Source organism: Corvus cornix, chromosome 19 (assembly GCF_000738735.6).
Source record: "Corvus cornix cornix isolate S_Up_H32 chromosome 19, ASM73873v5, whole genome shotgun sequence".
In the NCBI taxonomy this organism is placed as follows: Eukaryota; Metazoa; Chordata; class Aves; order Passeriformes; family Corvidae; genus Corvus; species Corvus cornix.
In genome coordinates this window covers 345428-367664 of record NC_046348.1, presented here as the reverse complement: position 1 = coordinate 367664, position 22237 = coordinate 345428, and the positions used below count along the sequence as shown (strand labels likewise).

The window sequence follows — 22237 nt, the reverse complement described above, 5'->3', positions numbered from 1 at the left end:
CCAGAAGGGCTCAAGACTCTCAAACCACCACAAAGTGGTCACATCTCCACCTTCAGAAATCCCGGGAAAGCTCCGGTGAAGCATCAGGCCGTGCATCCAGCCGCGAGCAAAGGAGCCTCCCCGGCGGGCACTGGGGCGGGGGGTGAGCGCTGTGCTGGCCTGGCCGCCCAGCGCAGGGCAGTTCCCGGAGCAGCCGCTGCTGATAAGGCCGGGCAGATAAAAGCGGGCGCGGAAGGGCCGCGGGGCGGGGGGAGGCGGCGGATCGCAGGTGAGAGCCCGGTCCGGGCTTTGCTCTCGTGGAGGGTTCGGTTCTGTGCCGGGGGTGGGACTGGGGAGCTGGGCTGAGCTCTGCGGTTCCCGCTGCTTCCACCCTCGGCTGGAGCGCGGTGCTGCTGTGGCCGGGGGCTCCTCCGCACGGACGGGGCCAGCTCGGCAGCTCCGGGTGCCTTTGAGGTGCGTCTGCCCACAGCTCGTTCTGGGCTCGTTCTGGGAGCTGATTGCTCGGGAGCAGCCTTGGGAGGCGAGTGGGTCAGCTTTGGGAGAAGCATCCCGAACATCTGTCAAACAGCTATTAAATACTTCCCGCTCCTTCTGCAGCCCAGCTAACGGAACAGCTAGGTAACAACGGAATAAATTCCCATTACAACAGAAATATAAATGCCGTGTTTTATAATTAGGGGGATAGAGTGATACCCAGCTCATGGCTGGCTTCACTCTGGCTCTACTGGGGAACACAAACAGCTCCCTCAGTGATTTTCATAGCAACATTCTAAATATTGAAGTATTATTTCCTCCAAACTTTTGGTGTAACTTTTAATCTGAATATACTCAATCCCAGGCTCATCAGGAGTAAAGAGACTACAATCCTTATATGTTTTTATGTGACATCCTATGTGACATGACTACTTGCAAGGATTATTGGAATTTAAAGGCAGAGAAATGGAGGTGTAGAGGACCTGCTGTGCTGTCCTGGCTCTTCCCTCTTCCCCACCAGCTCTCCCTTGCACACTCTGTGTGCTGCCCTGGCAGCAGATTCTGCTCCCTTTTTGCTGCCCCCGAAGCCCCAGCCAGCACATTCCCACCAGTGCTGGGAGTCCCTGGGCCGGGAGGCTGCTCCCTTTCCACATGGCACTGACAGGACCTCCCAGGCAGTGCACTCCCTCCTGGAAGCGTTGCCTTGGAAGGGGATGCTCCATGAGCTCCCTTGACACATGCCATCCTCAACCTGGGCACGGACCTTCCTGGTGCATCCACATGTTCTTGGTCTTCTTCACTTGTGTTTCTTTGCAGGGATGAAGGCAGAAAGCTTCCTGGGGTCTCTGGTGATCCTCAGCCTGTTCCAGGCATCTGTATCCTCTTCCTACGGTATTGTCCATTCCTCAGGCTTTGCAGGTCGGGATTTTCTGAGTGGGAAAGACAAAGCTAAGTCTGGAAGAGCCTGAGTCACCCAGCAGTACAGCCCTGAAGAGGTGCCAGAAGGAGCACAGTTAGTACTGCCCGTGGCACCAATCTTGGCTCTTTCAGGTTTTTACCAGTTCACATCCCACCTGATCCCTTAAAATCAGGCAAAAGGAGATCAGTTCTCAGCACTGGTCCATCCCCATGGAACGAGGGTCTCCCTCCCTGTGCCAGCACCTGGGAGAGCTACAAGGGCCTGTGGAGTGTGGGGATGGGGCAGTCACTCCCCCTCTTCCAGCCCTGAATCACTGCTCCAAAACATATAGAGACCTCCACCTGTTAATTGACAATGTCAAATCCTTATGAAAAGCACATGCCTGGATTTTCATTTGTCTCAAATTGTGATCCAGGCAATAGTTTTTCTCATCCGGATTGTCCAAGAGCTGAACTCTTGGCTGATCTGGGAAGATATTTAAAAGAAACTGGGGGGATTTGGGAGATATTTATCTCTTTTGTGCTATTTTCTGAAGTTTTCTTCTTCCCCAGAAGCTGTAGGAAAGTGCTGTCACTCAGAGAAGCCCTCAGGTCCTGTCCCTTCCCTTTCTGTGACCTACAGCCAGCATATGATGGAGATGAAATTCATTCTGGGAGCTCCCCCGAGGGCAGGAAGGGGAGCAGTTAAAATGGCAGGAGGTTGCAGGAGGCACTGGGGAAAGCCATGGGGAAATAGGGCTGTTTATAGAGTCAGAGAATCCCAGAATGGTTTGGGTTGGAAGGGACCTTAAAGTTCATCCCATTCCACCCCTGCCATGGCAGGGACACCTTCCACTGTCCCAGGCTGCTCCAAGCCCCAATGTCCAGCCTGGCTTTGGCCACTGCCAGGGATCCAGGGGCAGCCACAGCTGCTCTGGGCAAGTGCTCTGCTGTGAAAGGGCAGGAGGGATGGTCCCTGCACCTCTCCCGGGGGCTGTTTGAAGCCTCCACTGATGGAGGGGCTCTCAGACTCCCCTGAGGAATATATTTATACACAGATCGCCAGAGAGTGAGCAGCACTTGCCTTCAGCGCTGTCGTGCCCAACCCCCGGGTGCTGGAGGCGCAGGAGGCTCCCTGCCAGCACCCTCACCTCTGCTCTTCCCTTTCGCTGCTCAGATGTGCCGCTGGAGCTGCCGGACGCGTCCCTGCTGAGCAGCGTGGCCGAGGCCCGGCAGCGGGTGGATGCTGCTTACAGGAGCACGCGGGACCGGTGAGAGCCGGGCTGGCTGTGGCACCTCCGTGTTCCCGTCCGTGTCCCCGTCTGTGTCCCCGTCCCTGTCCCCGTCCGTGTCCCCGTCCGTGTCCCCGTCCGTGTCCCCGTCCCCTCCTGCACCGCAGCTTCCCCCGCCTCTCCTCCCCGCAGCACGGGGACAGCCCGGTGGGGAGCTCCGGGAGCACAGCGCGCTGACCTGCAGGATTTTGTCTGCTCACCCTGATTTTACACCAGTCTCTTGGGTCACCAAGATCTGCGACCTCCTCTGGGCTGCCCCTCCCAGCTCGGTTTTCACAGAATCACAGAACCGTGGAATGGTTTGGGTTGGAAGGGACTTTAAAGCTCATCCTGCTCCACCCCCTGCCATGGGCAGGGACACCTCTCACTGTCCCAGGCTGCTCCCAGCCCCAATGTCCAACCTGGCCTTGGCCACTGCCAGGGATCCAGGGGCAGCCCCAGCTGCTCTGGGCACCCTGTGCCAGGGCCTGCCCACCCTCCCAGCAGCACCTGATGCTATTGCTGGGCTCTGTTCCACCCCTCAGGGTGGTCTGAGCAGGAGCTCTGAGTTGAGACCAGCACAGGCTTCTGCTTATTTCCAGTGGTTCCCTCCCTTGGATGCAGCAGACAGCTGGATGCTGCAGTGAGGATATTTTGTGGGACTCCCAGCCATGCTTTGGGAGTGTCCAGGTTCCTACCAGCCCATACCTGTCCTCTGCCAGCAGCCACACTCTGAATCCTCTCCCTGGCTTGGGGACCCCTCCAGCTGAGAGGAGGCTCCAGCAGCTTTAGGCCAGGGTGGCCTGGAGACATCTGAGGCCTCTGGACAGTGACAGATATTGATGATATCTGGTTAACAGCTGAGTGAGATTTGGTGCCTCATGGATGTGAAGCCCTAAGATTTGCCTTCTGGCAGGTGGAGCTGGGCAGTTTCACAGACTCCTTTCCTCGAGTCCCCCTGCTGCTCTGTGGAGGGTGCTGGGAGCAGCCCTGGCCTCTCCCAGTGATTCTCCAGCAGTTCAGACTTGGGATGGGCCGTGCTTGATGCTCAGGTGTGCAACTGCAGCATTCCTGGCCCTGCCCCATTTCAGATTTTGGTTTCTTGTCCCCTGTAGCATAAAGAAGAACCTGCAGAACAATGCCTTGACCCCAGCAGAGCTCCTGAGGTATTTCAAGCAGCCAGTGGAGGGGACACGAGCGGCCGTCCGGGCAGCGGATTATCTGCAGACCACCCTGAGTCTGCTCAAAGAGAGGCTGCGATGGGCTGTGAGGGGGGACTTCAACGTCACAGGTAGGGATCCCCCGTGCTGGGAGGAAGGCAGAGGAGGAAGACACAGGGTTTGGTCACTGGGGCTTGGGAGGAGGGAAGGAAAGGGTGTTGGGATGGGCTGTGACAAATCTCTCCCATGTGACTGCTGGGAGGCAAAGCTGAATTATTCTTCTGTGCTCTTTTTCCATCTTAAATACTACTTGGGGATTTTTCAGTTAGTGAAAGTGTTTTGTGCACTTCCCTGGCTCTTTCTGCTGTATTGAGGTTCAGGTTCCAACGGGTCAAGGTGTGGAAGGCTTTGGCAGATGTTCCTGTGCTTAAGCAGGGAATGAGCTAACCCAGAGCTGACCCCCAGTAGCCTGACCCCAAGGAAGGCAGCTCTTCAGCCAGACCTCAGACAGCACCAAAGTCACGTCACCGACACGACACCGTCCAAACAGAGAATGGGGAGGTGTGAAAGGACATTTCGGTGTCTGTCTGGAGGAGCAACATCCTCTCTGAGATGGAGTCAGGCCAGGCCAGGCTGCTGAGAGAAGGTGGCAAATCAGGGCCAGTGAGAGGAACAGCTCAGGGACACACAGGAAGGACTCCTGCTGTATAAATATGAACTCACAGGGATCATGGAATGGTTTGGGTGGGAAGGGACCTTAAAGGCCATCCAGTCCCATCCCTGCTATGGGCAGGGACACCTCCCACACCTTCCACTATCCCAGGTTGCTCCAAGCCCTCTCCAGCCTGGCCTCAAACACTTTCCCAACATTACAGTAAAACACTGGCAGGACAAGACCCATCATGGGGTGCTCTGGCTTTGCTCCAGCACAGGATGACCTGGAAGGTGATGGCAGAACTGGCTGTGCTCAGCTCCAGCCTCTCCATCCAGGACTGATGCTCCAGTAACACTCCAGAGCTCTGCGAGGGCCACCTGGCTGCCACCTCTCACTCGCCTGCCCAGGGGCTTTTCAAACTGTGCTGTGACCCGGACTGTTGGTGGCAGCAGTGACCAGGAAACCTCTGAGGGATGGGACGTGCAGTGAGAGCAGCAAGAGCCAAGAGGGAGCATCTTCCCTATGGAGAGACAGACTGGGAGAGCTGGGGGTCAGCCTGGAGAAGAGAAAGCTCTGGGGAGACCTTAGACCCCCTTCCAGTGACTAAAAGTGCTTATAAAAAAGAGGGAGAGGGTTTTTACATGGATAGATAGTGACAGGAAAAGAGGGAATGGTTTTAAACTAAAAGAGGAGAGCTTTGGATTATATGTTTGGAAGAAATTCCTGGCTGTGAGGGTGCTGAGGCCCTGGCACAGGGTGCCCAGAGCAGCTGTGGCTGCCCCAGCCCTGGAAGTGTCCAAGGCTGGGTTGGAGAAACCTGGGATAGTGGAAGCTGTCCCTGCCCATGGCAGGGGTTGGAACAAGATGGTCTTTAAGGTCTCTCCAACCCAAACCATTCCATGATTCTGGGACTCTGTAAGACTTTTCTTGTTGAGCTCTGCCACTTAGCTCCCCTGCAAGGGGAGTGCACAGCAGAACACAGTGCCCCTGGGGAGCCCAGCCACAGGATGGTTCTTTTCCAGGCAGCTCCGAGCAGGGGTGACACACACTGGGAGCTGCTTCCAGGGGGAAAAACTTGTGACACCCCCTAGGATGGCTGTGGCTGTTTGCATTTTATGGGGGAGATAAAAAGGGAGAGGAGAGGAAGTGCCAATACTAGAAAACCGTTCTGCTGCTGCATGAGCCTAATGTGTGATTATAAATAAGATTTGACCACAGCTTTGCTGGGTTTGATGCTTTCCAAACCAGAAAAAGCATTTGCTGCTCAAAGAGCATCCTTGGCACATCTTCGAGCAGGACAATTTAAATGACAGCACACTGTGGTTGTGCAGATGATGAGGTTCAGTACAGGGGACAGGAAGGAAAACCTTCTCCCGAGCAAACTCAGCAGGGCCAGTGTGATCCTGGGTGTTTTTTCTCCCTTGTTCCCCGCCAGACTTGTTGACTCCTGCTCAGATGGAGATGATTTTCAAGGCCACTGGATGTGACCAGCAGGATAAGAAAATAAGTTGTGCTGCTTCTGGCTACAGAACCATCACTGGCGAGTGCAACAACAGGTGAGGGGCTATGTCAGCAAGAGGATGGATGGATGGATGGATGGATGGATGGATGGATGGAACAGGATGAGAGGAAATGGCCTCAAGTTGTACCAGGGGAAGTTCAGGTTGGACATCAGGAGGAATTTCTTCCTGGAAGGGGTGGTTGGACATTGGAACTGCCCAGGGGGCTGGTGGAGTCCCCGTCCCTGGAGGTGTCCAAGGAAGGAGTGCACATGGCACTCAGTGCTCCGGGCTGGTGATAAGGTTGATGTAAATGACTCTATGGATGGATGCATCCTCTGTAAGTGGAACTGGACCCACTTCCCCAGGGATGACCCACGCAGGCACCTTGGTATAGGATTTCACACCCCTCAGTATTTCCTAGTAATGTGTGGAGCTGTTAATTCCAGTCCTGTTTGGAAGGTTCCTGGTGATGTACCTGAACCAGCTCTTTGCCAAAGCAGGAGGAGCTCTCTTCTGGGGACAGACTTTGTCTGGCCCTGTCCCTTGGCAAGGTCTCCAAGGGTTTCTGACCTAAATCCATACTGGGCATGATGTAGCCATCCCCTTGCCCCACACTGTGTGTGGGAGGAATCTGGGCACATGGGCTGGGAGAGCACCTCCTGCACCTCCCACAGCTGGAATGGAGAATGTGGGAGACATGGGAAGCTGCTGAGCATGGAGTGTTTGAAAGGGACAGCTCAGAAACATCCCCTGTACGAACAGAGCTGGAAAGCTCCTGGGAGCAGCTCAGGCAGAGGAAGGAGCTCAGCCAGCTCTCCCTGCCCCGAGGTGCTTTATCCTTCAGGGGGCTGTGTAAGAACTAAGGAGAGACCTTCCTGCCTCCTTCCACTTCAGGGGGATGTGGGTTCTGCAATAAGGACAGGTCCATTATACCTGATCCAGACTTGAGGCCCTGGGGAAGGGGGGCTCAGCTGTGCTCTGTCTCTCCACTGCCCTGGGCAGTGCTGCACCCCTGTGGGTGAGAGGCCACCACAGAACACCCTTTGGACATGCACTCCAACGTAGAGTATTAGTACTCTGATAAGGTTTTAATGGTCTAATCAAACTACAGTCATAGAGTCACAAACTGGTTTGTGTTGGAAGCAATTTTGGAAAGGTTTAAAGGTCATCCAGTCCAACCCCCTGCCATGGGCAGGGACATCTTCAGTAACGACCTTCAAAAGAACCAACAGCACGGTAACCTCACAGTCCAAATCCCCCAATTTCTGTTCGACACTGTAGGTAATTCCAGTCCAAGGCTCTTCCCCTTTCTTTGGTGTTCAGCTTCCAGCTTTGTTTTCCAGCCACAGTTTGAGGTTGAGGACCCTTCTTCAGGCTGGATCAGGCTGGAGTTCTTGCCTGGGAGAAGCTGAGGCTTGGGGTGGATTATGAAAGGTCTTTTCCAACCTAAACAATTCTGATTATTGTTGTTATTAATGCTGAGGTTTACTGATAGCACCAAACCCATAGAGCTGCAGCAGTTCCCAAACCATGGTGTGCTCCCATTCCAAGGTCCATGTCTCTCCACATCCACAAGCTCTTGGCTCTGTTTGCTGTTTTCCCATTGCCCCTGACAGGAGGAACCCATCCCTAGGAGCCTCCAACAGAGCCCTGGCCAGGTGGCTGCCGGCAGAATATGAAGATGGCGTGTCCGTGCCCCGTGGGTGGACGGAAGGAAGGCGTTTCTCTGGATTCCCCCTTCCACTGGTAAAGTTTGTAACAGTCTCAGAATGCAGTGTCAGGGCCTAGGGGTTGTCAGTTCTTGGACAGGCCACAGGCACCGAAGGGCTCCTCCAACAGCTGAAGTTGTTGATCAGGTTGGAGGAGCTTAAATTCACCAGCTTCAGGGTGATGGTCTGAGAATATCCAGGGAGATCTATTAGGAAAGCTTCCTAAGTCCCATGCCTTCAGGAAAAGCAAAGAAAAATTAATCTGATTGCTGCAGAATCACAGGAGGAATGCAGAATTACACAATATGTTCTTTTAAATTGAGTGCGTTTAAGCCAAATTATTTTACTCACCTTTTTTGATTTGGTTTTTGGCAGTTTTTGTTTCCTGAAAAGCAATTATGGAGAGGATAAAGTGAGCCAGGGAATCCCCAGAACAAAAAATACACGGCCAGAAATGCTGTGTGGGGGTCCCTGGGTGGGTGAACTGCAGGGGTTGTGGCTCTTGTGGCACCTGGATGTGAGCATGGACACTTGATGTGGCTTCTGGTCGCTTGAGCTTGGTGCAACAACAGCTCTGATGAGGAGCTGGGGTTGTGTTCATGGATTTGTTGTACTTCCTAGCCCTCCTCCACAGCACAGTGTCCACTTTTTCTGTAGTAATACATGAACATGGGGGAACTGTGATGGCTGGGGAAGGGATGAGAAGGGAGGAGAACTTTGAGATAACTTCCAGAAATTCCCAGGGACTCTTTTTTCCACACTTCTATTCAAAAAAAGTATTTTAAAATCTGTTTTGTATCTGTTTCCCAGGCTTGCTTAGCTGTTTCCCTAAGTCCATCAAGGGACAGTCTTGGCCTGGGGGCTCAGATCCCTGCCTAGAGCCAGAGCAGGGCAGTGCTCAGCGAAGGGCACTCGGTGATGGTGACACCTTCCTGTGCAGATAGATTTGGGGTTTTTTGTCTGCAAAGCACCAGAAGTGCCTTGGGAATTTTTGCTGATGACCCCGCAACTGGGTGCACCTGTTCATACAGGTCATTTCCCAGCAAGGTGTTCTGCCTCCATCCCTGCAGGTCCGACAAGTGTCCAACGAGATCGTCCGCTTCCCCCCGGAGCAGCTCCGGATGGACCAGCAGAGATCCCTCATGTTCATGCAGTGGGGCCAGTTTATTGACCACGATCTGGATTTCAGCCCGGAAACCCCAGCCAGATTCCCCTTCAGTGGTGGGACAGACTGTGACACCAGCTGTGCCAAGGAGCCTCCCTGCTTTCCCATCCAGGTACGGGCAGCCTCCTTCTTCCAGAGGAGGAAGGGACAGGGCATCTGCCTTCCAACCAGGAGACGCTGGTGGCTCTCCCGGCCCTTGGCCATGGAGGAGCATCCTCCCAGAACAGGCCAAGGAGGTCAGAGCACTCTGTGTGGTGGCAGTGCTGTGTTCCAAGGCTGTCCCTGGGTTTAGGCACAGACACAGCCTTTTCCAGGTTTCCAGGCATTTACCCATCTCCCTCAGCAAAGGTTTTTGTTTGGAGCTGTAGTGCAAAGGCAGCACGGGTGATGCCTGGAGAACAGGAAATGTCACAGACAGACACTGGGGAGTGTCAACAACCCAGAAAATCCATGGGACTTAAGTGCTCTGTGCACGGGACAAGGGAGTGCTGAGATCTCCCAGCAGTGCCTGCGGTGTTAGCAGGAGTCACATCGTGGTCCCTGCTCCAGTAGATCACAGAATCATTTAGGTTGGAAAAGTCCTCCAGGACCGTCGAGTCCACCCTGTGCCCAATCCCCACCTTGTCCCCAGCTCAGAGCACTCAGTGCCACCTCCAGGCCTTCCTTGGGCACCTCCAGGCACGGGGACTCCAAACCTCCCTGGGCAGCCCCTGCCAAGGCCTGAGCACCCTTTCCATGGGGAAATTCCTGCTGCTGCCCACCCTGAGCCTGCCCTGGCCCAGCCTGAGGCCGTTCCCTCTCCTCCTGGCCCTGTTCCCTGGCAGCAGAGCCCGACCCCCCCGGCTGCCCCCTCCTGTCAGGGACTTGTGCAGAGCCACAAGGTCCCCCCTGAGCCTCCTTTGCTCCAGATCATGTCCATGTCCCTCCTGCAGCCCTGCTCTCCTGCCTTTGAAGTTCTGCTGCAGCTCTGGTTCCCATGTGTTCCCCTAATTCCTCTCAAGGAAAAGTATGATGGGATGGAGCATCACTGAGTATTTGCCTGATATGCATTTGAGAATGCAGGCAGGGTCACAAGTTTTGGATGACAACTGTCTGTGGTGTAGACATGGAGATAAGAAAACTGAGCCTTAAAGATTCAATCCAATGTATTTATTTTCAGGGGAAAAACTTTAGGAATCCATAGGACTTTAGGGAAACCTAGGTGTCTCCAGGCTGTTTGGGACTTGGGCTCCTAAAGCAGCATCTCTGCTGTCAATCTGACCCTTCTTCTCAAGATTTATGCCCTGTGAGGGGGCTCCTGCCTGGCTCCATCTCCTGAGCCGCTGATGAATTTTCCTTTTCTCTATCTGCAGATCCCACCCAACGACCCCCGAATCACCAACAGGAGGGATTGCCTCCCTTTCTTCCGCTCAGCTCCCACCTGCACGCGGGGCAGGGCGATCCGGGAGCAGATCAACGCGCTGACCTCCTTCCTGGACGGCAGCGTCGTGTACGGCAGCGAGGTGGCCGTGGCCAAGCGGCTGCGGGACCAGAGCAGCCAGCGGGGCCTCCTGGCTGTGAACCAGAACTTCACAGACAGGGGCAGGGCGTACATGCCTTTCGGCCCCATGAGGAAGGAGCCCTGCCTCAAGGCCAGCGGGGCAGCTCGAATCCCTTGTTTTTTTGCAGGTGAGTTGGGTGCTGGCACCCCAAACCTGGAATCTGGAGCAGACAATTCCACCAGCTCCAGTTCACTTCTTTAGTTGTTTGCTTTTCTTATTTAAGTAGAAAATAGAATGGAGCAAAACATGAAAGACTGAGGCTGTGCTAGGTAGGAGGAAGGTATTCACCATCTCCAAGTCTTCTTTGTCAGGATAAACCTGGAGTGAAGGTGTCCCATCCACGCTCAGCAGCTCTGGTGCAGGGCCCGAAGTGACCTAGGGACCAGTGCCATGATGGAGCTGAGCAGGCACAGCAATGGCAGCCTGGCCTGGAGGCCATGGCTGGTCCGTACTTGTCATTCCATGGGTGCCTCTATCCCAGCAGGAAGGGAACAGCTGTGTAACTACTGTGCTGGGGCACAGCAGGAAACATTTGTATGTCCCTGCTGCACTGTGAGAGGAGCTTGGATCCCAGCTGGAATGAACATGAGGCCAATACCAGACCAAGGTGGCCTTTTAGGGTGTGTTCCCACCACTGTGAAGGCTGAGGGAGCACTGGGAGCACTCCAGCCATCAGGACACCCTCCTGCTACCTTTACCCTTTGTCATGCTTTTGGTATCCCCTTGACCCCTTCTTCAACCCAAAATAATTCCTCTGGTCCTGGGCACAGGCTCCCAAAGCCAGACAGGCTCCCAAAGCCAAGCCTTCCCTCCAGCCAAATCCCTGCACAGCCACCTCCCTCTTCCCCACTGCTGTCCTTTGCCACGTTCTGTCACAGAGACAGAGCTGACCTCACGGATCCTTAGTACTATTCCCTTCTCCTTGTCCTGCTACTGCGGACCAGGATGTTGCCACAAGCCTGTGGGACCCCAGAGAGGGATGTTTCTGATACAACTCATGAATTAGTGTCTCACTTCCTGGCCTATTTCTTTTGGAGAGCAGGACTTCCCGGCTGGCTCCTGCTGGCTCTGAACACGCCAGGCTGCTTGTGGCACTGCTGGAGAAAGCTTGAGGGCACAACAGATCTCATCAGCTGTGGAGCTGCTTTCTACTCCCTTGGCCCCCTTCACATCTGGCTGGAGTTCCTCTGAACATCCCCATGCTCCTTGCAACCCATCAGCTCCCTCCTCTGAAGCTCATGGTGTTTCATGCTCCCTCCAGGCTCCCACAGCCTTCCACCTGCCCATGGGTCATTCCGTGTGTTCACCTGCTCCCCCAGTCCCGTGAAGGTCTCTCCTTGGTGAGGACCATGCAGGACCTGTGGCCAAAGGCATGTGCCCAGTGAGAAGCAGAGCAGCCAGGAGTATCAGGTGCTTCCCAGGAGGGGCTTCTGGCCCCATGGGCTCTCAGTGAGGAGCAGTTCCTGTTCCATAGCTGGAACAGACCCATCAATTCTTTTACAGTCATCAGTTCAGGCTGTTTTGGCAGCGTCTTTGAAAATCCAGTGCCTTATTTGTGACTTTTCCGGTCCCTGAGAACTGGGGGAGTTTTACACGTGCAGTTGCCTCACAGGGCTCAGCGTTTCCTCCCAGAGCTCTGCTGGAAGCTCTGGCTGGATGCATTCTGCTCATGGAAACCTCACAGTGCTGCTTTTGTTCCTCCTTCCGCAGTCCCTCACAGGCAGCCTTTGAGAGTGGATGAAAAGGGCTCCGTGCCAAGTGCAGGAGCAAATGCCTCTATTTACTGTGGGACAAAGGGGCTGAATACAACATGTTTACTTTTCTCTGAGTGCTTGTCTATACTCTCATCACCTGCTTGCTCTTGGGTTTCCTGCCCCAGATGTTTGAAGAAGGATTTGATATTTCATTGTGATGCTGTTTGTAATTTATTCCTGCAAGTTGACTCATTTTGCTTTTCCTTTTACTCCCCAGAGAGACTGTGACTGTCACCTTGCTTTGGCCACAGTTTCAGCTGGTTTGAAGGAGGCCTTCTGACTTTCAGAGCTCCTTGGGCCATCTTGACTTCCCTCTTCCCGTTTGCATTTCAAGCTCTGAGACCAAATGTCTCTGATATGGAATCCTGGAGAACACCTCCTTGTATTTAACTTTTTAAGTTGATGCTCCCAGGCCTTCACTGAAACCTTCCCCACCTCTCTGCGATTCTCAGCACAGCTGTGACCTGTCCAACCCGGTGCTGCCCAATTCTTGGTTTCCTTCTCCTCCTCTGTGTTTCTTACCCATTTCCTTCACAACACAAATATTGAGACATCTAAAAATTCCCCTGTGCTCGCTTCCCAGTATGACATTCCCACTCCAGTGCCGTATGTGCCCCTCCCAGGTGACACCCGTGCGAGTGAGATGCTGGAGCTGGCCTGCATGCACACGCTCTTCGTGCGGGAGCACAACCGCCTGGCTGGAAAGCTGAAGAGCCTCAATCCCCACTGGAATGATGAGAGGCTCTACCAGGAGGCACGAAAGATCCTGGGAGCCATGATCCAGGTACCAGCCACCATCCCACCTGCCCTGGCTCTGCCTGCAGTCTCACAAGGTTCACGGGTTAGGCTGTGCTAGTGTGGGGTGGTGAAAGGGTGCAGGATTTTGGGGTGAAAGGACCAAATTCTTTCTACCAGCCCCTTTCGACCAAAGAAAAACCACAGAGATACCTGAAATGACAAACACAGAGGGGTCCTCCTGAAACTTTGATGTCCCTCTACTGTTAAATTTACAAAGTGCTTGATGAAATTTTTAATGGCACATTTTTGTTTGAGGAACAGGCAAAAAAATCAGAGGGGAAGTTTTTTAACCAGTGTTTTGTACCTGATAAAGATGGTACTGGAAATCTGGATTAAAACTCCTCTGGGTTGTGAATCTCCTCCTCTCAATGATTCCCTGCCTATGGCAGGGGGTTGGAATGAGATCTTGAAGGTCCCTTCCAACCCAAACCATTCTGGGATTCTGTGAAGAAGCCCCATGTGCTGGTGGGTGCAGCCAGTCATGGTGTCTCCTTGGGACTGGGCTGCACCCCAGACTTGACCCTGAATGGGATCCTGGGGTCACACAAACACCTCTGTGCTTGGGAAGCGCCTCCCGAGGTCTCTTGTCCAGCCTCCAGTTTGGAGCAGGAATGGCCTCAAAGCCAGATGAGGTTTTACAGCTGGCAGGAAAGGCTGGATCCTATGAGAGAAAGGGACATGGGGTTTCCAAAAGCACTGCACCTCCTTTGAAACCTGTCTTCTGAGCTGGTTTAACAAAAAATAAAAAGCAGGAATATCAAAATGTTTATGTTTTTATGCTGTCAATTTAAATATTATTGTATTGCTGAAAAACCATGCTGGGCAAGGCAAACACTCGAAGGATTGTCCTTAAAAGTATCATCTCCATCATTGTGTTTACATCAATGGTTTCATCTTCATGCAGTTTTCAGACAATCCATTTTCTCCTACTGACACAGAATTTGATTTTTTTTTTCAATTATATTGTGCTGCCTTCTCAATATCCCAGAGAGACATGAGAGCAGGACTGGAAATTTCTGCTGTGGGAGGACTCAGGAGCTGCCCCTGGGTGGTGTTACCCCTGTTATCTGCCAATGTTATCTGTGCCATCTGAGGCACACAAGGTGCAGTTCTGCCTGCCTGCTGGGAATGGTGACAAGGAGGCAACATTTGGGAGGATTTGGCAGCCTTTTATCTTCACAGAATCACAGAACCAATTAGGTTGGAGAAGACCTCTAAGATCATTGAGTCCAACCCATTATTATGTCGCTCTCACCTGCCAGAGCGTGGTGGCAGAGAGAACGTGAACAACAACTTTGCTTCCACAGAAACTGATGGCACAGAAACTGATGAAGACATTAACAGTGCATCCTTTCCTTGTTCCCCCCTAGATCATAACCTACAGGGACTACCTGCCTCTCCTGTTGGGATGCAGGTTCCGGAGGTTCATTCCTCGCTACCGGGGCTACAAGGAGTCTGTGGATCCTCGGATATCCAACGTCTTCACCTTGGCTTTTCGCTTTGCTCATGCTGCAGTCCCCCCAACTGTTGGTCGCTTAGATGAAAATTACAGACCCATAACTCCTGAAATTCAACTCAGAACCTCCTTCTTTGCTGTCTGGAGGATCATTCAGGAAGGTAAATCCTTTCTTGCAGCTCTGCAGTATGGATTTATTTCATTCATCCTTTTTTGCCCTCTCTGGATGAGCTCCTGCTTCAGCCAAATTTAAAAGCATTTTGCATTAAATGTATTAAATGGCCTTTACTACCAGCCAGAGCTTTCCCAACAGAACTGTTCCCTGTAGTCAAGGGCAGCCCATCATGTTACAAAATGGTCTGATTGCTTAATTGCTGTGGTCTCCAAGAACATTATTCAAAGTATTTTCTTCTTAATTCTTTAAGCGCAGGAAAATTGATTCTCAGGTAGTAGAAGCTTATCATTAAATATAAGCTGTGCTCACCTCTCTGGGGCCTCTTACACACACACCAGCCTCCCTGCACTGCTCACACGTCCCTGCTTCAGGTGGAATTGATCCCAGTTTCCCTGTGGATGGGATTTCTCTGCAGGAGGGATTGATCCATATCTCCGGAGCCTCATGGCCAACCAGGCCAAGCTGATGACACAGCAGCAGATGGTGGTGAGCGAGCTCCGGGATCGGCTGTTTGAGCAGGTTGAAAGGATTGGGTTTGATTTAGCTGCCCTCAACATGCAGCGCAGCCGAGATCACGGCCTTCCAGGTAAGTCAGCTGTAGGAGCAGAGCTTACAAAGGAAAACAAGTGGAAATCAGGCGTTTTTGTGATTAAACATTGAGAAACTTCTCCAGCCCATGCTTGGCTGAAATTACTCAGGAGTTGGATTCAGTGATCCTTGTGAGTCTCTTCCAGTGCAGGACATTCGGTGATTCTATGATGCTCTTTCCCAAACCTTTTCCTTGTTTCTGAACAACCACAGGTAAGTGGGTGGAGGCTGAGCACTGAAGGCACAGCCTGGCTGAAGCTGCAGGAGACACGTGGAGGCAGGAGAACACGGGGCATTGCACAGACCAGAGTCTGGTGTTCAGTGACTGACTCATTTCTATTTTATTGGTAAAATAGCTCAGCAACAAGTTTGCAGGAGTGGAATTAGGGCTGTAAGTCCCCTGTGACTTCTCTGCAACCATCTGTAGTCCACACATGACTGGAAGAGCAGATTCCAATATGTAAAGAAAATCTCATTATAATGTCTCTATTAAATCTGTGTCCCAGAAAAAAAAAAAAAAAACAACAAACAACCAAGCATGTCAGAACCACTCTCAGGGCTCTGCAAAACCAGTGTAATGGCATTGCAAGATGGTCTTGAGAAATAGATTGTTGATGGGACTTCAGAGCTGGCTCCTGGGTGGGTCCTTGCCCAACAGTGTCATTAGGCTGATGTAAGTGCCCGGAGCTGCTGTGTCAGCAACATCGTGAGGGATGCAACAGGGCTCCTGTTTGAAACTGGGATGAAAACTGAGCTGGATCCACGGGTTTTAAGCCCAGTTAAAGGCTTTGCGGTACATCCAGGTGCATCATCAGCTCACAGAATTTCTCTGCCTTGGTCACAACAGAAGGTTGTGATTTTTTCCATGCTTTGTTGAGGAACACCATCATGCAAAACCTGATGGGAACCACAAATCCTGAGTTTCCAGACCTAACATGGTGGGAGTGACATGTATTTCTAGTGAATTTGGGTTTAGCTTTAGGTCTCAACCCACCAATGAGTGCTGCTGTACTCCTTTATATTAGACATCCATTAAGGTGGTGATGGCATAGCAAGGTCAAAAACCCTCCCTAATTAATTTTCTGATTAAGAAAATTCTCTGTGTCCTGGAATTGTTTGACAGTGGTGTCATCCAGGCACCATATGGTGTGTCTTTTTCTCCTAATTCTCCCTGGTCTTTAGACAGAAGACAGTAGGTTTGGATTGGATATCAGGAAAAAATTCTTTCCTGTGAGGGTGGGCAGGCCCTGGCACAGGGTGCCCAGAGCAGCTGGGGCTGCCCCTGGATCCCTGGCAGTGGCCAAGGCCAGGCTGGACACTGGGGCTTGGAGCAGCCTGGGACAGTGAGAGGTGTCCCTGCCCATGGAAGGGGGTTGGAATGAGATGAGCTTTATTATCCCTTCCAACTCAAATCATTCCATGATTCCATGACATCCTGCTCACAGCAGAGGGGTTTGCTGCAGCATCTCATCTCCTCCACCAAGATGCAGAATTATGCACCATTTGTGGCCCAGTGGATTTTTGGCTGTTTGCAGTCCAGAAAAATTAGTCCAGCTGGCAAAGTCTGGTGGCTAAAGTAACTTGGGCTGTGTGGAGTGGGTGGCTTGTCCCCACGGCTGGACAGGGACCAGCTGTGGGGAAGTACTTGGTCATCCTCCTGTTATGGAGAGAGGGGTCATCAACATCTTGTCCAGGTTCATTTTCAGTGAAGGCAACGTCAGTTGCATCCCTGCTGAGTGGAGCAGAACTGCTGGAAGGTGGTGGAACAACTCCCACCTGCAAAGACACGGCTCTCCCTAAACAGGAGAAAGGCCAGGCAGGAGGAACTGGCTCTGAGGAGCGGGAAGTCAGTAGCGTTAACAGAAATACAGAAAAATGTTTTAAACATTTTGGGACCCTGTAGGTCTCTTTGCAAAAGAGAGGGAAAAATCTTTCCAGGAGGGGGTGGCACATTAGTGCTCTATCTGCTCTGACATCCAACTACTTGCAGGTTACAATTCCTGGAGACGATTCTGTGGGCTCTCACAGCCCACTGGAGTGAAGTCACTTGGTCGAGTGTTGCGGAATCAGAAGCTGGCAAAGAAGTTCCTGCAGCTCTATGGGACACCAAAGAACATTGACATCTGGATTGGGGCCCTTGCAGAGCCCTTTGTGAATGGAGGCCGAGTTGGGCCCCTCATGGCTTGTCTCATTGGTACCCAGTTCAGGAACATTCGTGATGGGGACAGGTAAGAGGGGAGCTGGGTACACCAACCTCAAAGTACAGGGAGGCTGGAGTTTATGCAGATTTCTTCACACAGATCTGAAAACCACTCCAGTGGTTTGTTGCCTTTTTTTCAGTACTCCTTCAAAAGTTTCTTTCTCTTTGTAGTGATGTGCTTATTCCCCATCTGATGGTTGAGATCCTGCGCTAAGATCCCTTCCCAGTGAAGTGATGTCTCACTATTTCTTCTTCCCAGCCCAGTTCTGAACTGGAACCCTCTGCTCTGACACGTGGCAGGGCTTGGTCTTTGCTTGTGGTGGATGTGGTGGGTTGGGGTTTTCTTGTCAGCCAAAATCACTTCAGCAATGCTGAGGTTTCAACACACCTGAATTCCTCCTTCTTCTCCTTGAGGTTGCTCAGGGGCTTCAGGTGCAGCAGTGAATTACGTTCCCCATCTAAAGCTGAATTTATGAAGCAAGATCCCTGTACCTGCCAGCAATATTGCCTGAAAATGGGATTACAACCCATGTTTCTGGGAAACGATTGTGCTGAGAGAGACACCAGGATGGGGGGCTTAGAGGCAAACAGTCTGCTGCATGTCTAGAAATCCTGTCTTTATGGCAGGAAATGAACCCTTTTCTAAAAAATTGAGTAATTATAGGTCTTGTTCCAACATGGCAATCATGTGGCTGTAACCCCAGCCTGTGCACAGTCTATGCAGCCTTTCCCATTTGAAAGAGGGTGCCTGTGCCTCATCTGAGGGCAATTCATTCAATTGCAGCTTTGTTACATGTCCATGGCCAAAAGAAAAGCAAGGCAATTATCCAACTGGTGAGTCAGGGCTCTCAATTTAAATAACAGAAATTCAAATTTGTTATTGGCAGAAGAAGTTAGTGTTAATGGGAAATAATATTGTGGGAGTCATGAATGTGAAGAAGGCAGAAGGCAAAAATCTGTTGTGTCTTTTTCTTTCTCCTGCAGGTTCTGGTGGCAGAACCCTGGGGTTTTCACTCCTCGCCAGCGCTGTTCACTGGCCAGAATCTCCTTGTCAAGAATAATATGTGACAACACCGGCATCACTAAAGTATCAAGGAATATCTTTCGGGCTAACAGATACCCCCGTGACTTTGTGAGCTGCAGTCAGATCCCAAAGCTGGACCTCAGACCCTGGAAGTCAACGAGCACTGAGGAGCAAGGTATGATCTGCAAACAGCAGCAGATCCTGCCTGCACACCCCTGAGAAAGCCAGACCCTGTGGTTTAAAACTGAGCTGCCTGACATGGGGCTGGACCTGTGTGCCAGGTACAGCTTTAGATGCTCCACTTCACCAGGTGTACTCAGAGTAGCTCCTGCAAAATGCAGATTTTTTGGCAGACCAAGCCAAGTGCCCTATTCTGGGAATTTTTTTAACAAGGAAAGGCTGAGGGAGCCGGGGCTGCTCAGCCTCGAGAGGAGCCCCAGCTGAGAGGGGCCCTCAGCCCTGGCTGTCCCTGGCTGCAGGGAGGGCCCAGGGCAGGGCCCAGGCTCTGCTCCGGGGCCCGGCAGCGGCACCAGAGCACCGGGCAGGGCCTGAGCCCAGCAATTGCCCTGCACAGGAGGCAGAACTGCTGCCCTGGGCAGGGCCCAGCCCTGAACAGGCTGCCCAGGGAGGGGCTGGAGTCTCCCTCAGCGGGGATATTGCAGAGCCCTCTGGGCACAATCCTGTGCCCTGTGCTCTGGGATGGCCCTGCCTGAGCAGGGAGGTGGCACCAGGGACCCTCTGGGGTCCCCTCCAGCCTGGCCCAGCCTGGGATTTTTTTCTGATTAATAGACTTTCCATTTAGCCCTTCACTGTTGATGCCAGGGTTTCCTGCCTGGGAAACAATGCCCAGACTGAGGAGGCTGCTCTGTCTGTTGAGATGCTGTTTGTCAGCACATCCTTGTAAGGCCAAAAGCAACTCAGCATTTGAAAAGGAATTCCCAGTCTACTGAAGGGTTTCTGGTTTTGATCTCTGCTTGTAGAGTTGTTGCCTGTATTTACACTATTTCTCTCAGATGCCTTCAGGATTTGTAAAATTCTTGAGGTCTAATTCCTTCCAAAATACTCCCTGAAATCCGTGGGAAGTAGATGCAGGGAAGAGTGGCTCTCCCCGGGAAGGGCAGGCTGTTCCAGTGCCTTTTCCTAACAGAACATCCTTCCTTTCCTGACAGTCAGGTCCTGCCACACTCTCATAATACCAGTTTTTGATCCCTCTTTTCCAGCTTAACCTGTGGAAACAAATCACACAAGGTATAAGGGAGCTAAGGCAGGTTCTTTTCTGTTAACACAAGGCTTTTTATCTCCTCTAGAAAAAGATTCTGGTGACTTTAAATGCTGAACATTGAGGATTTCCCAGATGTCCAGACTCGGGAAGCTGCTGAGGTGGATTATTAATTGTTACTGTGTTTATGCTTTTACTGCCTGCAATGTTTGAGCATGGTTCTGTCATTTGCTCAGCTTGATTTGCATGAAGCCTTTACAGTGGGATGGAGCCCAGGAATGAAAGAACTTCATGAAGAGATGCCCCAGATCTGTGCAATCACTCAGTATCACAAAGCCAAGTGAAATGAGTTATCCAGAGGCTGATCCCAAATCACACCAGCTGCTGGCTTAGGCCATAGAACCACACAATGCTTCACCAAGATTTACTGTCAAACACGTTTTGGACCTTACTTTTAAAATTTTCAGCCCCCACAGAATGCTCCAGGACATTGCAATGACAGCTGATTTTTGTTCTCAGATTTTTTTGTTTGAAAGAAATAAATCCTTCAATTTCCAGAGAAAATTTACTAAGGGCAAGATGCCTCAGAGAGAAGCAGAAATAATTGTCCTGCACCCAAACACACTGTCCTAAAATGCTCTGTGCCAGGTTTTGCTCCAGCATGGAAGGAAAAATTTGCCACATGGAAGAGAGTTTTCTCACCACTATTTCCCATATTCCAGAATGCCCAAAACTTCCTCTGATGTGACAGAAACCTGTGACAAGTTATTCCTGAAGCCTGGCACGAGCCAGCATGACTCACCACTGGACTGTAGAGCTGTGGGATGTGGCCTGGTAAAGATAAGAACAGTCTGAACATACAAGAAAGTAACAACTATTCTGGTTTCAATCCAGGTTTTTCCCTTTTTCTGAAAGGGATCAAACCCACTTTCTCCTCCCTCTGTAGCCTGCTATATTCCTGTTTATTGCTTAATAAATTGCAATTTTGGGCTGAGGCCAAGATGTTCTTTGCGCTTTGTAAAAGGTGCAGCAACCACAGGTAGGTTTTCTCTGGGAATATTGGGAAAAGGCAGTTCCTGAAGCGGTGTGTCATTAAAGAAAGAAGGTATTTCTTGCTGCAGCCTCTGACCATAACTCCGGTGTGATGCAGAACTATGAAAGTCAGCACTGATGGCTGGGAGGTGTTGACTGGGCTGCCCCAGTCTCTGCAGCTCTGGTTTTCCACTCCTGGTTGTCTAACGGTGACACAGCCCCGTGTCTGCCCAGCCCCTCGGGGACAGAGCATCCTTCATTACCTGTTGTCTTCAGCAATTCCCCTCTGGGGGAGGACGTGACTGGCTCAAATCACCCACAACCCCTCTGTGTGCACTAAGCACAGACACCTGATTTTTTGTATTTTAGCCAAGATGAAATTTGGACAATTTGATTAACTTTATCAACTTGATCAAACACTTGCAATGCTGGCACAGCAGCATAGGGACTGTCCATAGGGTGCCTGGCATGTGCCTGCCTTGGCCAGTGGAGCTCCTGAGGTGGAGGATGCATCCTGCAGGAGCTGGGATGGGATGGTTTACCTTGATCAACCTCTGCTGCTGATTTCAGAAGCGCAGCTCTCTCTCTCATCTCTGTTGAATCTTCTCATTCACTTTGTTTCCCACCTGCAGCCTCACCCAGCTGTTTCTGCTCAGACCTGGATGTCCGACCCAAGTTCATCCTGTCAGGTCCTTCTCCCAGTGCCAACTCAATTTTTCCTCGGTGGATGCCCACCAAGGTGGCCAGTGGGCTGCAGCACATGGTGATTTCAGTCTCTCTAAGGAATAGCTGTGAAGGTGAACACTTCCCAGAGGCCCACAGGACAAGAAGATGCAGGTTACAAAAAGGGAAATAACCTTTAGACAAAGACAAACGTTATTCCCTGGGATAGGGTGTGGTGCAGACACAGGGATGAGAGAGATCTTGGGATCTCCAGCCTTGGGTATTCTCCCAGACTGTGTAGGCCTTGAGCAAGCTCTCTGGATTTGCTGTTAACCCTGCTCCGAGTAGCTGGTTGGCCTGCAGATCTCTTGGTGCCCTTTCCCCCTTCAGTTTTCCTGTGATTTACAGTGATAAACTGTTTTACTTCCTAGCCAGAGTTCACTGGCTGGACTCTAAACTAACCCTTGGATTCAAGCCCTGCAGCCCAGGCAGTTCCAGTCTGTTGCGCTCTTTTCTGTCAGGGCTGTCTGGATACCACAGAAGTCTTCATGAGCCAGAAGACCTTTTCTTGTAAAACCTCTTCTCCTGTAATTACAAGCACTTCCAGCCATATCTTTGCTCATAAATTGGTCTCCAAAGCTAATTTGTGCCTTGTAAAACTGAGGGTTACATGGATTCATCATGGAGCTGCAGTCAGAGCATCATAAACACTTTCCTCAGTCTTGATGATCTTCCTCTAATATATTTACCCTGGAATCCCTCTGAAGGTTTTAATATCAATGTTAATGCCTCTAAGTGAGTCGTAAGTGATGAATTCCCTTTTGGCCCGTTCACCCTTTGGTGGCTGGTGACCAGTGTGGTCCTTGGCCAGACCCAACACTTTGCCCTTTGATAACTTATCATAGAGACATGGACTATCCTGAGCTGGAAGGGACCCACAAGGATCATCCAGCC

The 22237-nt window shown here is 51.6% G+C and overlaps 1 protein-coding gene across 1 annotated transcript; it reads left to right on the top strand.

The window, feature by feature from the left end:
- Positions 1 to 1290: 1290 nt before the first annotated feature.
- Positions 1291 to 20582, top strand: LOC104695807 (eosinophil peroxidase-like). Its single transcript, XM_039563173.1, has 13 exons — positions 1291 to 1365; positions 2549 to 2642; positions 3758 to 3933; positions 5893 to 6013; positions 7576 to 7705; positions 8739 to 8945; positions 10186 to 10501; positions 12752 to 12912; positions 14297 to 14543; positions 14973 to 15143; positions 17136 to 17373; positions 18330 to 18544; positions 19677 to 20582. Exons 1-13 carry the CDS (start codon positions 1293 to 1295, stop codon positions 19703 to 19705), a joined length of 2178 nt encoding a protein of 725 aa, XP_039419107.1. The 5' UTR covers positions 1291 to 1292; the 3' UTR covers positions 19706 to 20582.
- Positions 20583 to 22237: the final 1655 nt, after the last annotated feature.

What these genes read in the sequence shown, in the direction of transcription:
- LOC104695807 (XM_039563173.1), top strand. Translation starts at nt 1,293, where the DNA reads ATGAAGGCAGAAAGCTTCCTGGGGTCTCTGGTGATCCTCAGCCTGTTC. An exon ending in TACAGGAGCACGCGGGACCG is followed by an intron (nt 2,643 to 3,757) that starts GTGAGAGCCGGG and finishes TGTCCCCTGTAG; the next exon opens with CATAAAGAAGAACCTGCAGA. An exon ending in CTGGATTCCCCCTTCCACTG is followed by an intron (nt 7,706 to 8,738) that starts GTAAAGTTTGTA and finishes CCATCCCTGCAG; the next exon opens with GTCCGACAAGTGTCCAACGA.